The sequence below is a fragment of the Spermophilus citellus genome, assembly GCF_964194105.1.
Source record: "Spermophilus citellus genome assembly, chromosome: 3".
Classification (NCBI taxonomy): domain Eukaryota; kingdom Metazoa; phylum Chordata; class Mammalia; order Rodentia; family Sciuridae; genus Spermophilus; species Spermophilus citellus.
Genome location: NC_138184.1, coordinates 144942454 through 144956871, shown reverse-complemented (window position 1 = coordinate 144956871; position 14418 = coordinate 144942454). Strand labels below are relative to the sequence as shown.

At 52.5% G+C, this 14418-nt stretch overlaps 3 protein-coding genes across 4 annotated transcripts in view; all 3 read right to left on the bottom strand.

Moving 5' to 3' along the window:
- HOXA3 (homeobox A3) overlaps positions 1-7501 on the bottom strand; it is a 44341-nt gene extending 36840 nt beyond the window's left edge. Inside the window, exon 1 of the mRNA XM_081282989.1 lies at positions 6297-7501. The gene's annotated coding sequence lies outside the window, so the exon portion shown is untranslated. The remainder of the gene's footprint in view (positions 1-6296) is intronic.
- On the bottom strand, positions 1645-4413 carry HOXA6 (homeobox A6). Its single transcript, XM_081282993.1, has 2 exons — positions 3317-4413; positions 1645-1914 (listed from the first exon to the last, which is right to left on the bottom strand). The coding sequence occupies exons 1-2, from the start codon at positions 3756-3758 to the stop codon at positions 1655-1657; spliced, it is 702 nt and encodes a 233-aa protein (XP_081139119.1). The 5' UTR covers positions 3759-4413; the 3' UTR covers positions 1645-1654.
- Positions 7502-10722: 3221 nt separating the features above from the next.
- HOXA7 (homeobox A7) lies at positions 10723-13053 on the bottom strand. Of its 2 annotated transcripts, XM_081285045.1 has the most exons (3): positions 12165-13053; positions 11652-11764; positions 10996-11215 (listed from the first exon to the last, which is right to left on the bottom strand). In XM_081285045.1, exons 1-3 carry the CDS (start codon positions 12541-12543, stop codon positions 11129-11131), a joined length of 579 nt encoding a protein of 192 aa, XP_081141171.1. In that variant the 5' UTR covers positions 12544-13053; the 3' UTR covers positions 10996-11128. The 2 variants fall into 2 exon arrangements, with proteins under 2 accessions (XP_081141170.1, XP_081141171.1); XM_081285044.1 differs by lacking the exon at positions 11652-11764 and having other exon boundaries at positions 10723-11215; positions 12165-13023.
- Between the last annotated feature and the right edge of the window lie 1365 nt (positions 13054-14418).

Below are 14418 nucleotides of genomic sequence, written 5' to 3'. Positions count from 1 at the left end.
CGAATTGAGGTTACAGCCCATTATGGCAAAATTATTGCATTTCCCTCGCAGTTCCATTAGGATGTACCAATTGTGAGGCCGTCAGCTGCCGATCGCGCGCCCGGCGAGGATGCAGAGGATTAGGGGGAGGTGGTGACTTGGAATTTATTTACAACAACTTTATTTCCCGGCTTTGCAGCCCCTCTTATTTTTGTGTCGAGGTTGGGGTCGGTTCCACCCGTCCTGCCGGCAGCTCTGAATTTTGAAATACAGATATCACCTTCGGGGAAGGGGAGGAGGCCATTTAGCCAATTGAAGAAATAAATCCTGCCCGCAGCACCAGCTACAATTACGGCTCTGTTTTTGCGAGCGCATGAGGGACAGTGTCCCTGCCGCTCTTAAATGACAGGCGTCTATTAAAGATAGCTTTTGTGTAGTGTTTCTTCGAGGCAAGGTCAAATTCCATACACTTTTATAACTAGAGTCGATTTTTTCTTTCTTGTAAATATGGTTTTCGTGTCATTAGTTTCCTATTTTATTTGCTTACGTATCCAGCCTGGAGAATCTTCACCACCGGATTGCCTTCCTCGAGCTAGCCCGGGCCCAAGTCGGAGGGTTCTCGGTGAACCCAGCGAATGGGTCCACGCTTCCCTCAGCCACAGAGGCTGCTTGGGGCCTAGGAATCCGCGGGTCGAGTTATTGGGGTCTTGCTTAGACCTCCAGGAATGAAATGAGGAAGTTAATGGAATCATTTCGCAGCGGTGCCTAGTATCTCCGCAGTTATTTTTCTGGGCTTTGAAAGACGAAAGTAAATCACAAATACAACTAAGAGGCGAGGGGAGTCTCCCCACTGGAGGCCCAGCATCCGAGGCGCCCCTGGCACATTTGGAAGCCAGGACTCTTCTTGCTCCCATGGCCCTGGGCCCCCTTGTTGTGTTCTGAAAGCCGCTTGGTGGCGGCGCCAGCGCTGTCGGAGGCAAGAATCTGGAATCTGGAGTGGGAGCCTGTGGGAGCCCAGTTGCTTCCAGGGCTGTAATGTTCCACCGGCTCCCAGGTTGGCTGTTCACGACTGAGGCTGCTGCTTTTCCACTGACGGTTGTGCGCCGGCCTGAGAGACTGGACTCTGTAGTGGCCCTTTTGTTCCTGGAGCTTCTTCCTGTTTGGGGGCAGCCTCATAAGCCGCCAAAAAGCTGGGGCCCCAGCCTTTAGGCCCTGTCTTTCTAGTGGCCAGAGATGACTTGGTGATACCCGTCAGGACTTAATGGTGAGGGGCCGCCGGCAAAGACGCCCAAACACCAAACAGGGCATAGCCTGGGACCCTTTCTTTCCGGCCACCCCGCATTCTGAGCTCAGAGAGCACAGAGATGCTAACAGGGGCCTAGACGAATTCTGAGTGCACCCTGGGACCCCGGAGCCGTCTTGGGTAGCCTTGGGGAACAGGCCTGTGTGTGTACAGTGCGCCCCGCTCGACCGCTGGGATTTGCCGTGTGTGGGTTTCTTGGTTTTTGTAATAAATAAACGCTCAGGGCTTGCAAAGCTCCTGGCACCCCCCCCCCCCAAAGCTGTGGAAGCCCCTGGATGGGAGCAGGCGGGGAGAAAAGTTTAGGGAGCAGGCAAGGGCAAAGGGGCAAAGCTGAAGGAGGTTCTAGCGCTGGCCTGGTCTCTGCCCAGGCGTCTACTCGCCCGCCTTTGCCTCAGAGTCCTCCCCGCTGGGCTGTGTGGAATTGATGAGTTTATTTTCCTTTTTCCACTTCATACGGCGGTTCTGGAACCAGATCTTGATCTGGCGCTCAGTGAGGCAGAGCGCGTTGGCGATCTCAATGCGGCGGCGCCGCGTCAGGTAGCGGTTGAAGTGGAACTCCTTCTCCAGCTCCAGCGTCTGGTAGCGCGTGTAGGTCTGGCGGCCTCGGCGCCCGTGGCTCCCGTAAACCGCACCTGCAGGCAGAAATGGCCGGGTGCCGGTAAGCGAGGTCCCGATGGCCAAACCAGTCAGTTCCCTGCCTCCCGCCAGGGGCCTCTGGGCTGGAAACCACCCCGCCTCCACTCTAGCCTCTCCCACTACATCTGGGGATGAAAGCGGGCTGAATGGAGAAGATATTTCATAGCAAGCGAGGTGTTTTTCACCTTAAACGACTTGGAGTGGGAAGTTACAGTTTTTGAAATTTTTGGCTTGTAACAAAACAATTACAAGGGAAATAATAGAATAACATTCTTAATTTGGAACACCAGAGTCATTTTCACATATGTGAGGAGTAGTATGTGTGCTTGGGGTGAGTGGGAGTGGAACCCTGTGAGCAGTATAGACACTGAATTCACACATTGGTCTCTGAGAGGACGCTACTGAGGCCACCAATGTCAAGACTCAACACATTTTTTTTTTTGAAAGTTAAATATGGTCAGCCCTGATAAATTTCTGCAAATTCTCCCAAATTATATGACCCATCTGAAAAATACAGAGATCCACTTGGGGAAAAGTGACTTTTACAGCAAAACTCTAAGTTTTAAAATCCACATTAGGTTCTGTCTTCCTCCAAGGGGGGAGAAACTCCCGGTGGAGTCTTTGAAAACCAGGGCCAAAAAGATGGCACTATAGGTGAGCTGGAGTTTCTAGCAATAGGGATGTGTTGGGCTGTCTGTTCTGCTGCCAAAGGTTCCCAAGGGTGGGAGGATCCCCCCAAGCCAGTGTAAGGCTCAGAAGGAGGCAGAAGTTGGCTGAGAGTGAGCAGTTGAGTGGAAGGGGGAGGAGGGGAGGGAGGGGGAGAGAGAGAGCTAGGGAGAGAGAGACCCTGAGGCTGGGAATGTGGCCCTTAAAGGCTTTGAGGAGACACTGGAAGAGGTCAAATGGGGGGCCCTCTCTGTCTGGGTTTCTGAAGGGCAGAAAGGAGAGGGAATTGAGAGGTGAAAGAAGTTATCAGTGATGTCCCAAGGAGACCCAGTCTTCTTGGGAACCCGACTAGGATGCTACCAAGGTGTAGCAGGGGCAGGCTCTCCCAACCAGCTTCCTTTTCTGGTTGCCACCTTCCCTCAAGTTTGCCCCTGTCAAGGTTTTCACACAGCCTGGTAGTGATTCCCCCCACCCTCCCCTAAAGTATCACCTTACAAGGACCCTGCCTTTGCTTTCCTTTGCATCAGCCTGATGGCTCCATTGGGAATGGTTTTCTTCTTTTTAAAAATCGATTTTTAAAAAGCCAAAGAAACTTTGTTCGTTCTTTCCTCCACTCTCTCTAATTCCTCTTCCTACTTTCTCTGGCACTTTCTCCTTTCTTCTTCCTTTCCCTGTCTCCTTTCCCCTCTCCCTCCACTGTCTTGGGGGGGGGGGTGCAGGGAAAAGCCTTACCAGCGCAGGAGTTCATCCGCTGCATCCAAGGGTAAACAGGACTCGTGTACTTCCGGTCGGTGCCTTCGTCATGGAGGGCTTTGCCCTGCACGCTGCTGCTGTCGGGTTTGTACTGCTGCTCGGGAGAAAAGTGCAGGTAGTCCCCGGGGCCCCTCTGCTTGCCACTGCCCGAGGGCGAGGCGCCACTGAGGTCTTTATCAGAATAGAAACACGAGGCCCCGTACTCGTAGGATGCCCGGTTGCAGGCCAGGACCGAGTTGGACTGTTGGTAGAAACAAGGTGAGGTGTATGTCTTGTCCGGGAGACTCGACGCCCCATACGAGGCCGGGAAGGGCCTCAGCGCGTCATAGCCGGCTGGGTAGAGGGGCAGCTGGCCCAAGAAGGAGTCCTGGCCGCTGGGCAAGCTCCCGGGGAAAGTGGGATTCACAAAATAGGAACTCATTTGCGCGCCCCTCTGCAGGACTGTGATTTGTTGTGTATTAGTACATCTGGCTATAACTATTAGTAGTCATCGAACTGGTTTGTTTCTGGATGGCCGAACGCCAAAAGCGACAGCAGCAAATCGCACCAGCTGACGCGGCGGCGGCCAATGGGAGCGAGCGCCGGAGCCCGCTCCCCGGGGACCGCGGCGACCGAGGCAGCAAAGTTACAAACAGCCCCCAGCCCGCCCGCCCGGCAGATTAATGGGCGCGCACAGCCAGCCGGCCCAGCTCCTTTTCCCGAACGTCAGCGGCGGGCACGGCCCGGGCAGGGATGTACAGATCAGACCCGGGTAGGGGGAACTAGCGTCCAGGCCGCGGGAAGGCCCAGCCAGGCTCGCTCTTTCCTCCTCCTCATTTTGCCTGGTTGGATTTTGCTGGGGTTTTCCTCCAAACAGGAAACCTGACAACCCACACGGACGGCTTTGCTCCCTGCTGGCCTGCACTCCAGGCACGGCCCAGAGTTGCCCCTCCCACTGCGCTCCCCTACTGTGGATGTGAGTTCTTGAGCTAGACAAGGGACTCTTAGAAGCCAGGCCTTCACTGTCTGCTCTTCACTCCTGTACCTCAGAAATCGATACAGCCCCTTATTCTCTCCTTCTCACTCTTACCAGAGGTCTGGGCCTTGCAGCCAAAGGCTGAAAGCTCACTTCACAACTACCCAGCACAAGGCCAAATTTAAGCTCTTCCTGCTGCCTCTTCCTCCCACATACAACACGTCTTGAGCACTGATGGGCTCTTCTGCAATGGCCCTTGCCTTCTTGGTCTCAAAGCAAGCACCACCAGCAACTGCGCATTCCCATCCTGTCTTTGAACCCCGGCAATGGAGAGACCAGAAGCCACTGTCTCAACAAGAAAAGACCATAGAGGAACAGCTGTGAGACTGAGATCTGAATCCAGAGGTGGGACCTGCTCCCCTCACCCAGCATGGGGGACTCTCCACCTTTGTACGGCTCAGAGCTGAGACAGATACAAATCCAGATGCAGACCTGCTCCCTCTTCATTCCAGAGGCACAGGGGATGCAGGGCCCTTGGCCAAGCAGGGCAGAGAGAACAGCCCGGTGTGGCCTAAGGACAGGGGATAATTAATGGGCTTGGTTTCAGGAGCCCCAGTAGCTCACACTGTGTGGGTTGTACCCTCTTTCATGTCCTTCCTGAGACTACTCAGGGAGCTGCCACAAGCAGTAGCTCCAAAACCCAGAATAGTTGTCTCAACGGCTCCAGAAATCCTGAATTGCTTTTACCACTGTCCCAAGTCTGGCAGTCCCCAGATAGGACATGAAAAACCAGTTCTGGGCTACTCTCTTTTGCTTGAGAGGTGTACATTCAAGATAGTTGCCTTTCACAGCACAGGGATCAATCTCATTTTGCAAAATGTGATATCGGTCCAATGGCATTTTTAAGACTGTGTTTGTTAGGCTTGTAAAATCCCTTGAATTAGCTTTAAAAATCCTCAATTCTGTGGAGGTTGAAGAAAGAGTATTGACGTGATTTGGTTTGATTTCAGAAGGCTGTTTGTCAGATCTATAAAACTCTGGCCAACACAGGCTAATGGGGTTCAGGACTGAGGGGGGGGGAGTGGCAAGTGGCAATGCTCCCATAGGAATCTGTGAACGACTTTCTTAATCCCTTCCTTACTTTTCGATTTTTTCCTTGACTTCCCTTTGCCCAAAGGGAGAAAAAAAATCAGAAAAGGACTGGCCTAAGGTCAGCTTACACAAAGCCCAAGGTTGCCAGGAAGCCTTGTGCCAGTGTCTTGATCAAACTCACTGGGGAAAGTTTTTCCTTTACATAGAAAGAAGGCTCATTCTTAGACAAAATTTGTCATTTCCTACACATTTCTTCAGGGGAATGATCTAATAGGTGAAAATGAAAACTCAGGAATCAAAACGTAAAAAGGAAATTATTTTCTCAAAAAGTCAAGTTTGAAGAATATTGTATTTCTGTAATTGTTTCTTAAAATCATTAGATGGCAGTGATTTCAAGCAAGCTATTATTTAAAATGAAAAAAATCGTTTTACAAATATTGATAAATATTTACATTTACAATTCTCTTTTGTTTCTCCATGTCCCACACAATGTTGGAGCTTGTAGTTTTTTACTACTATTATTGTTATGCTTTGACCCAGATTCTTGATCTAATAATTGTCACAGCCTACAAGAGAATTTGATTTCTCAGCTAAGAGTCAGAAAACGTTATATTTCTAGCTTCTGTAAGCACTAAGAAGGGACAATATATTAAATTAAAATCTACATGTTACCCAAGGCTGGTGCATATTATGTTGGCAGTCAACGAATTTATTTCTCTGACCAGACACACACGTGTGAATATATATATGGGGCGGGGGGAGGCAGGCAAGCACACTGGACAGACCCATTCAAGCAAGAATAGGAACCTCACAGTCTCCGTAGACCCTCCATAAAGCCTCTCCTGGGAAGGTGAGAATGTCCGTCCCAGGAATTTCTCTTCTCTCTCATTGCTACACAGAAAGCAGACTTACCTTTCAGTTTCCTCCAACGGGGGCAGGATGGCGAATAGGGTCACACAGTCCACCCTTGCCCTGGGCTACCCGTCCACTTCCTCCATTTCCGCCAACCTGGAGGTTGGCCTGCTGGTATGAATGTGGGGACCTCGAAGGCCCTCCTCCGTTCAGCCAAATCACTAGCCAGGATCAGAACCCCAAACACACAGGTGCGGCCTCTGTCCCTCACAGGCCCTCTCCTGGAGACACAGCCCGCCTTCCTTGCCATAGCCAATTCTCCTCAGGGCCAGCCAGGCCAGCAGGCCTCAGGACTACAAGTGGTCTTCCCAATGTCAGAATCCCAAAGCCAGCGTGTTCCCCCAATCGGCGTGCGCCCTCAGGGCGCCTTGGGACGCGCAGTTTGGACAGAAGCAGCCATGATATGCCAGGCGGCCTGTGCGACCAGTCTCCATGGTGCTGGGGTGAGGGTGAAGGGAGGACCTGAGTCTTTTCCGGCGTCCGGCTGTCAGGGGTGGCGGAGGCAGGAAGATTTCCCAGCCAAATAGACCCTGGGAGACAGCCCCCAGACCCCCTTCTTCCCCCTCTCCACTGCCTTCTGGGGAATCTCTGAGGGGCCGGTAGAGCAGTCGCGACAGGCTGTAAGAGGCGGGCTGCGGCTGGCGCCGGTCCCGGCGACGGCCACAGCGTGGCAGCAGCGAGCCCCCGACTCGGTCGCAATAAATAATCTGCCCGCGACAGCCGCAGTCAGGCAGCCGGACGCCCCACCATGCAAATTCGCCGCTTTATCTGCCCCAAGCGCACCCACCGAGCGGGCGAACGTCCCAAACATCTACACTCCTTTTTAAATTATCCAGTGCATACCAAGGTTTCTTCTCAAAACGGAGAAACGACAACAGCAAAGAAAAAAAAAAAACAAATAAAAAGAATTAAAGCCTAGAATCTCGGGATTGATTCTTGTCGCTGTCCCGGGAGCTTCCCGGGGCAAATCTGGGCTGAAGCGCACCAACTGAGCCGCAGTTCGTATCATCGCGCTAGGCAAAGCCACCGCTGGCAGACCCTCAGTACCTCCACCCGACTAGGTCCGCAGTACTCTCCCTGCTTGTGGGAGGTGGGGCTAGTGGACGCCAGACCCTTGTGCCGAGGTGGGTTGGGGGGTTCCCGTTATTGCCAAGACTCGGTTTGCATCCGTCCTTCAACCTTAGCGGCGGGCCCTTGCCACCCACACTAACACCACAATGTTTTTTTTTTTTCTTTTTTTTTTTTTTGCGCCGAAATGTCCCACCAAGCAACAACTAGACAATTAACCCCATCCTCTCCTTCAATACAGAATTCCACCCATCCACCTATTCCCGCTCTCAGAGCTTCAGACACCTCTCATCGGAAAACCGGGGAAAGGATGCAGGCAATCTGCGGAGAACTCTGGCTGAACTAGTAAGTTCCTTTCTCTCTGAAACCAATTTATATGGAATAGAGAGTATTGTTTTGATGCCTCTGGGTTAACTCACTTTGTCCTCACCTCTTCCCACCTTCCCGGGTTGGGAACTATCTCCTGTTGTTGGAGAATTCCATCGAACTAATTGGGCCATGAATGAAAAAAACCAACAAAAATATCCAAACCGAGAGGCTGGCAGGAAACACAGAGTGTGGGGTCAGTGGAGAAAGGGCGAGAGAAGACTCAAATACTGCTGCCAGGAACATGGGGTCGATGGGAAGGTGCCACGATGGGAAGATGGCATTTACTGACATGATGAGCCAGGGAAGGGAGAAAGAGGGAGTGGTGCTGGTGGTGGTGGTGGTGGTGGTGGTGGTGGTGGTGTGTGTGTGTGTGTATGTGTGTGTCACAATGGGCAATAGTGGGTAATGCAGGCGAGTGTGAACAGGGGAGTATGGGGTAAGGGTGGGTATTGCATTGCTCCCCTTCAAAGCCGTGCTGGTCTCCCTCTCTCACCCTGCGCAGCACCTCACCACCTTTGCTCCTGTCTCCTTCCCACATGTCTCACCTTCAGATGGCGGTTGCCAGAAGCTCCTGCCCCTCTGACAGCTGTCGCTTGGGCAGCCCGGGAGACGAATTGTCCTCCTTCCTGGTGCCAGAGGACGCAGGAAATTAGCCAGGTTGCGAGTTGCAAAGCGGCCGCTGCGGCGCCAGGACCTGGGCGCGCCCCACCTCCAGCGCGAGCAGCCGGCCAGGCCTGGCTGGGGCTTCCCTTTGCTCGCCATCGCGGGACAAAGCGCGGACCAGCGGGGACTGGAAGGCCGAGCTCCGAAGCAGGCAGGATGGAGCGGAGCAAAAGAATGCGGCTCTATTCTCGCAAGGGAAATTATAAAAAAGTTCATGTTCACGGTTCCTATCCACATGACCGACAGCGGCCAATGGAAGGGCCGAACAACTCATAAAGTTGTATTGCAAAGTTGTAAATTTTCATAAACAACAACGGATTTATGACCCTTTCCCCATCACTAAGAGGAGGCAGCTCTTACACCGGCGCCATCTTACCACCGAGGCGGCCCCTACCTGGGGCCGCAGGTTTTACAGACCATTTTGGGTCGGGTTTTATTAAAAGAGCTCTAAGAAGCTGGCCCCACCGGGCAGGAGATAGAATGGAGGTCTTCGCTGGCAGAGTTCAGGATGCTTTTCTCCCCTTCCCCAACACCGAGATGCCCCTGCCGAGGCTGCGTAGCCAATTTTGCGGTTCCTGCTTCTCTCCGAACCCCTCCGCTAGCGTGTTGAACCTTAGGGCACCCTCAGCCTCTTCTAAAGACAGAGTGGGGGTGCAGCGGCAGAGTCCCTGAATCCCATTTCCTATCCTGGGGCTGGGTCAGAGGGTGTGAGGAATCTGGGGATCAGTTGTAGGGTAGATGATGTCCCTTTCTGAGTCCGCTCCACATCCTTAGAGGAGACGGTAGATTTCGAATTCTCTTATGGAATTTGTGGAGTTTTTTGGGAGGTTGGTAGAACATAATGAATCTGTCATAGATTCCGTTTTCAAGGGATCTTCTGTATATACAGACACCAGACAAAAATCTACAAAGAGATACAATTATGGACACCGAAAATGTGCAATTATGGACACACAAAAACACATGCACCCAATTACAGACACAGAAATAATCACACAATTATGGGCACAGATATACACACAATTGTGGATGCAGAAATATACACAATTATGAAATTATATGAGAATATACACAGCATGTATAGAAAAACAAACATGCAAAAATAGGCACATGCATATCACACAAATCTACACATAAAGCATAAAAAGACACATGACACACTTATACACTAATACATGTACACCCAACATTTGGATACAAGGATAGTCTATTTTTGCTTCCCTACTGCCATCCTGGGCAAACAGGCATACCCAGGGCTTGCCCTTCAGCTATAGCCACCTCTTCTTCTCCCCAACCTTTTGGATAAAGTAGTCCATGTTTCTTTGTCACCAAGCATCTTTATTTTGTTACATAAAACACAATTAGCTGGGCTGGGAAGCATATTTTCCCTGAACCCCAGGCTGGAGCTAAGAGGGACACAAGACAACACAGGAGATGAAAGGCATCAGGGAGGGCATCGGGCCTCCCAGCCACTACAGAGTTAGCTCAAGACAACACACCATGCTACAAAGTCACCCCATTAACACATTCTTTCCAAGTCAAGATATTCCTTTGTAAATGAGCTCCAAGACTACAGAAATGACAAAAGGAAAAAAAAACCCCTCAAATATACAGTATTTGTTATTGTAGGAAAAATCAGGGTGTACATATTTGACATGGCTGAACAGTAGGACACAGGGGCTAGGGAAGAGGACAGGGAGGCTGGGAGCATCTCTGCAATTCTATGAAGCAGAAGCTAACCCAGAGGTCTGCAGCCATCTCAGGAATGCTTCCCTCCAGAAGTGGGGGCGGTGATGGGCCTGAACTTGAGGTGCCCAAGCCAGAGAAAGAGGGATTCTAGGTTGCAGCACATAGTATGCTTTGGAAGAAATATATTATTTTTCAATTTAAATAGAAGCCAATGCCCTGGTCCCTGGAACCCCATGCCTTCTCAGTGAGGCCTCAAAGGCAGTCCACTGGGAGAAGCAGGGGCCTGGCCTGGGAGAGGCCGGCACCAAGTAGCAGGCAAGCCAGCCAGCACAAAATAGGTAGTTTGGGGCTAGTAGGTAGTACTGAGAGAATCACCATTCTTAAGGATATAGGAGGTGGTGCTGGGTGTCTGCCAGTGTTGAAGGGGGCTTCCTGGGAGTGGAGGCCCACTGGGGCTGGGCCCATAGGTAGTTTGGGGGTTGCCTCTCAAGGAGGCCTGTGCTAGGTAGTATTTTGGCCATGCCAGAGCCAAGCGCTGGCCTAGGGTTTGGGGTATCTACTGGGATACTCATAGGCAGAGGAGATCCCAAGGCGACCTAGTCTCGGAGGCCACTCAGTCCAGAAAAGTTGGGAACTAGGGTGGGTGATGGGGTGGGTGGGGTGCGGGTTGGAGTCAGGGTGTTTTTATTTTTATTATTATTTTTTACATTTTCTTCTTATTTTCCCCATTTTTGTAAATAAAACCAGTGAGTTTCTCAAAGACGCTTTTCTGACTGTCCAGTGCAGCCAGAGCCCCAGTGTGGCCCTTCATTCCTCCTCCTCTTCGTCCTCCTCTTCATCTTCCTCCTCCTCATCGGCCTTGTCCGCGGCAGCGGCGGCTGCAGCAGCAGCGGAGGGCACTGCACCCTCAGGGACTGCAGTGGCGGATGGACCCTCGTCCTTATGTTCTTTCTTCCACTTCATGCGGCGGTTCTGGAACCAGATCTTGATCTGGCGCTCAGTGAGGCAGAGCGCGTGGGCGATCTCGATGCGGCGCCGCCTCGTCAGGTAGCGATTGAAGTGGAACTCCTTCTCCAGCTCCAGCGTCTGGTAGCGCGTATAGGTTTGGCGACCTCGCTTCCTGTCAGGTCCTAAGAGTAGAAATGCAGACACATGGACAGACAAGCAGACAGGAACATGGACAGAACAGTGCTTTAGCCAGGCTACTATCCCAGAGCCTGCACCTTCTTCCTTGCCCAGACCGTAAAACCAGCTCTGCCCCGCAACCGAGAACGGAACAAGGGGAGGAGAGGGAATGTTAGCAGAAGGCACCAACTATGGTGCCAGACGTGTAGGCAGTTCTGTAAGGAGCAAAGGCACAGAATCCCAACTTTACAACCGACCTTTCCAGGCGGCTACGCTTCCACAATGTCCTGGTTCCCCCTGACAAAGGGAAATTGTAAATATAGAGTGTGGGCAAGTAGGAGCCGCTGCACTTTTGCCATTCAAAGGCAAGCCCCTCCGCTCCCCAGCCTTGCTATGCAAGTGGGCGACCCTCCTGAGCAACCCTCACCCCTGTCTCCAGACCTTCCTAGGGCACTCTGACCCTGTGTCCCAGTTCCCTCCTGGCCCACGTCTTGAAATGGCCCCTGGCACAGGGGTGGGTGAGAGGCCCCCAGAGGACTTAGCTCTTTCGGCCTCTGAGAAAGAAAAGCCAGGCAGAAAGGAATAGGAGGGAGAGAAAAAGAAGAAAGGGAGGGAGGAAGAGAGAGGAGAGAGAGAGAGAAAGAGAGAGAGAGGGGGGAAAATAGCGAACAAACTTAATGTTAAAATTTCAAGGCAAAGGGAGTTAAATAAATTTATGAGGATTGAATCCATTAATTGGGCCATAAAAAGTTTTATGAGCCTCATTTACATACAATACTACGGGCTCTCCACGCAATGGCGCCTCAGCTCTAATTAAAACCAGAAAGGCAGCGCCGCCGGGAGTCACGGGCCGCCGGCACACAGCCTCCTGGCTCCGCTCTCTCTGGCCCCGCGCTACCGAGCGCCGAGCTCCCGGCTACTTTTCCGCCCGCCCCGCCTGGTGGCTGCGCCTACCTGAAGATCTCATCCAGGGGTAGATGCGGAAATTGGCCTCGGCTGGGCCGTGCAGCGCGCCCTCGTCTGCCTTGTCGCAGGCGCCTTTGGCGAGGTCACTGCAGAGCCCGGGGATGTTTTGGTCGTAGGAGGCGCAGGGCAGGTTGCCGTAGGCGTCGGCGCCCAGGCCGTAGCCCGATGCGAAGGGGCTCTGATAGAGGGGGCTGTTGACATTGTATAAGCCCGGTACCGTGGAGGCGAAGGCGCCGGCGCCCGCCCCGTAGCCGCTTCTCTGAGAGTTGGGCGCAAAGGAGCAAGAAGTAGGTTCGGCATTTTGGAACAGAGAAGCCCCCGCCGTATATTTGCTAAAAAGCGCGTTCACATAATACGAAGAACTCATAATTTTGACCTGTGATTTGTTGTCCGGCAGCTTTCAGTGTCGGTTTTACGAGGTAGCGTGATATATGATAACATTACACCCCCAGATTTACACCAAACCCCATTTTCTTTTGGACGGAGCTCGCGGCAGCACGTGACCGCCCACATGACCGCCTCCGCCAATCTCAGCAGCCCTCACAGGTGGTCTCGCTCCGCGGGACCCGCGGCCGCCTAGAATGGAAGGGGAAGAGGCTCAAATATTCGACCGACGAATCCGCCAGTGCCAGGCGAGCCTAGAGCACCCTGTGGAACAGGACCCCGAGGCTCCGCGGGAGCACCCGGCTGGCCGCCAACTCAGGCGCCTGAGCCTGCGGACTCTGGGCAGTGTCCGCGCAGCACAGTTCCTCATACTTAGGAGCGAACCCCAGACCAACCGTGTGGATCTTCCCTGTCCATCTTCTGTGTGTTGACCCAGTCCCTGGAGGTTCTCCGCACCCTGCGCACCGCCCACCCTATGGCCTCCCAGGCAGGGCTCCACTATGGGCAGTTCTATTCTTCCTAGGTCTTTATCATGTTCGATGGGCAACAGGCCAGATTTAAACTCTGATCCACACCCGGCAGGCGCAGCGTCGCTTACAGCTGCAGAGAGAATGCCACCGCAAACTGGAACCATGTGGTTCGAATAAACTCAACCTCTCCCGGCTTCCTTTCCTTAATCGGCAGCGCACAGTTTATCCGCACTAAAGGAAGCAGTGAAATATTTATCTATTAATGAGCCTCATTTGCCAACAGATTTATTAGCATGAGGTTCTTCTCCCTCCTCCTGGACACCAGGGCCCTGCAGGCTCTGTGCTTTCACTCCTGAGCACCTGGCTAGCCTCCGGCAAACCAATAAATGGCTTAACACTCCTTTGTCCTTCCCACAACCCCTGGTTCCCCCCTGGCTCACTGGAGAACTGGTTCTATTCCCTTCAGCTTGGAGGAACCTTGACCCCCACCACAGACCTTTCCAGGCAGTCTTCCCCCTAGCCAACCTTGGACCTCCACCTTGTGGTTCTGGATGCCTGGAAGCAATAAATGCTTTAGATCTGAATTGGACAGGAGAGGGGATCCAGGCATCTGGGGACTGCAGCCCATTGTGGACCCCATTTCTTTAGGAGATAACAAAAACAAATATGGGAGCCTTCCCCCCCACACCACCCAGCTACAGTGGCTTTACATTTCTAAGTACCCAGCTCACAGAAAGTTGAGTGCATAGTAGTCTTACTTCTTCTGATTTAGACCCTCAACCCACGGTTCCTACCTTCCCTGCCCTGCTGTGGTGTTGGATCAGCTGAAGCCCTGCTGCCCACTGTTCTGCAGAGGATGATTGGGCTAACCCTTCCTCTAAACGCCTCATAAACTGCCCAGGCCGCACTGGAAGCCTGGCCACCTTTTACTGCCCAGCTCTATTGCACACCATAAACCCGACCTCACAATGGAATTGCTCCGGAAATTCTCCTCTAAATTATAGAGTTTGGTTCCTTGTGTACAAAGCACTCTTCATCAGTTTTAGAGGGTCCAGGATGCCCCCTTATTCACAGCACCCTCTCAGGGGGTCCTGGGGCACAAAAGGCAGTAAGATAGTTCAAATCAGCAAGGATCCCCAGCTTCTGCCCAGTAAAGGGCTCATACTTGGGCGGGGGAGGTGGGGGCAGGTGGGCTCCCCGGCTGCCTGGGGGTACAGAGAACCTACAGGAACAATATCCGGGGATGCCCTTTATGGTGGGTCAGGATGATACAGTCTCAGAATTTCAGATGGGACATGAAGGGCATAAAACAGGAAGAAAAAAATTCCAAATAACAATGCCTTTTGAGAGAGAGATAAAAACCTAAGTTAGCTAAAGGAAGACGAAGC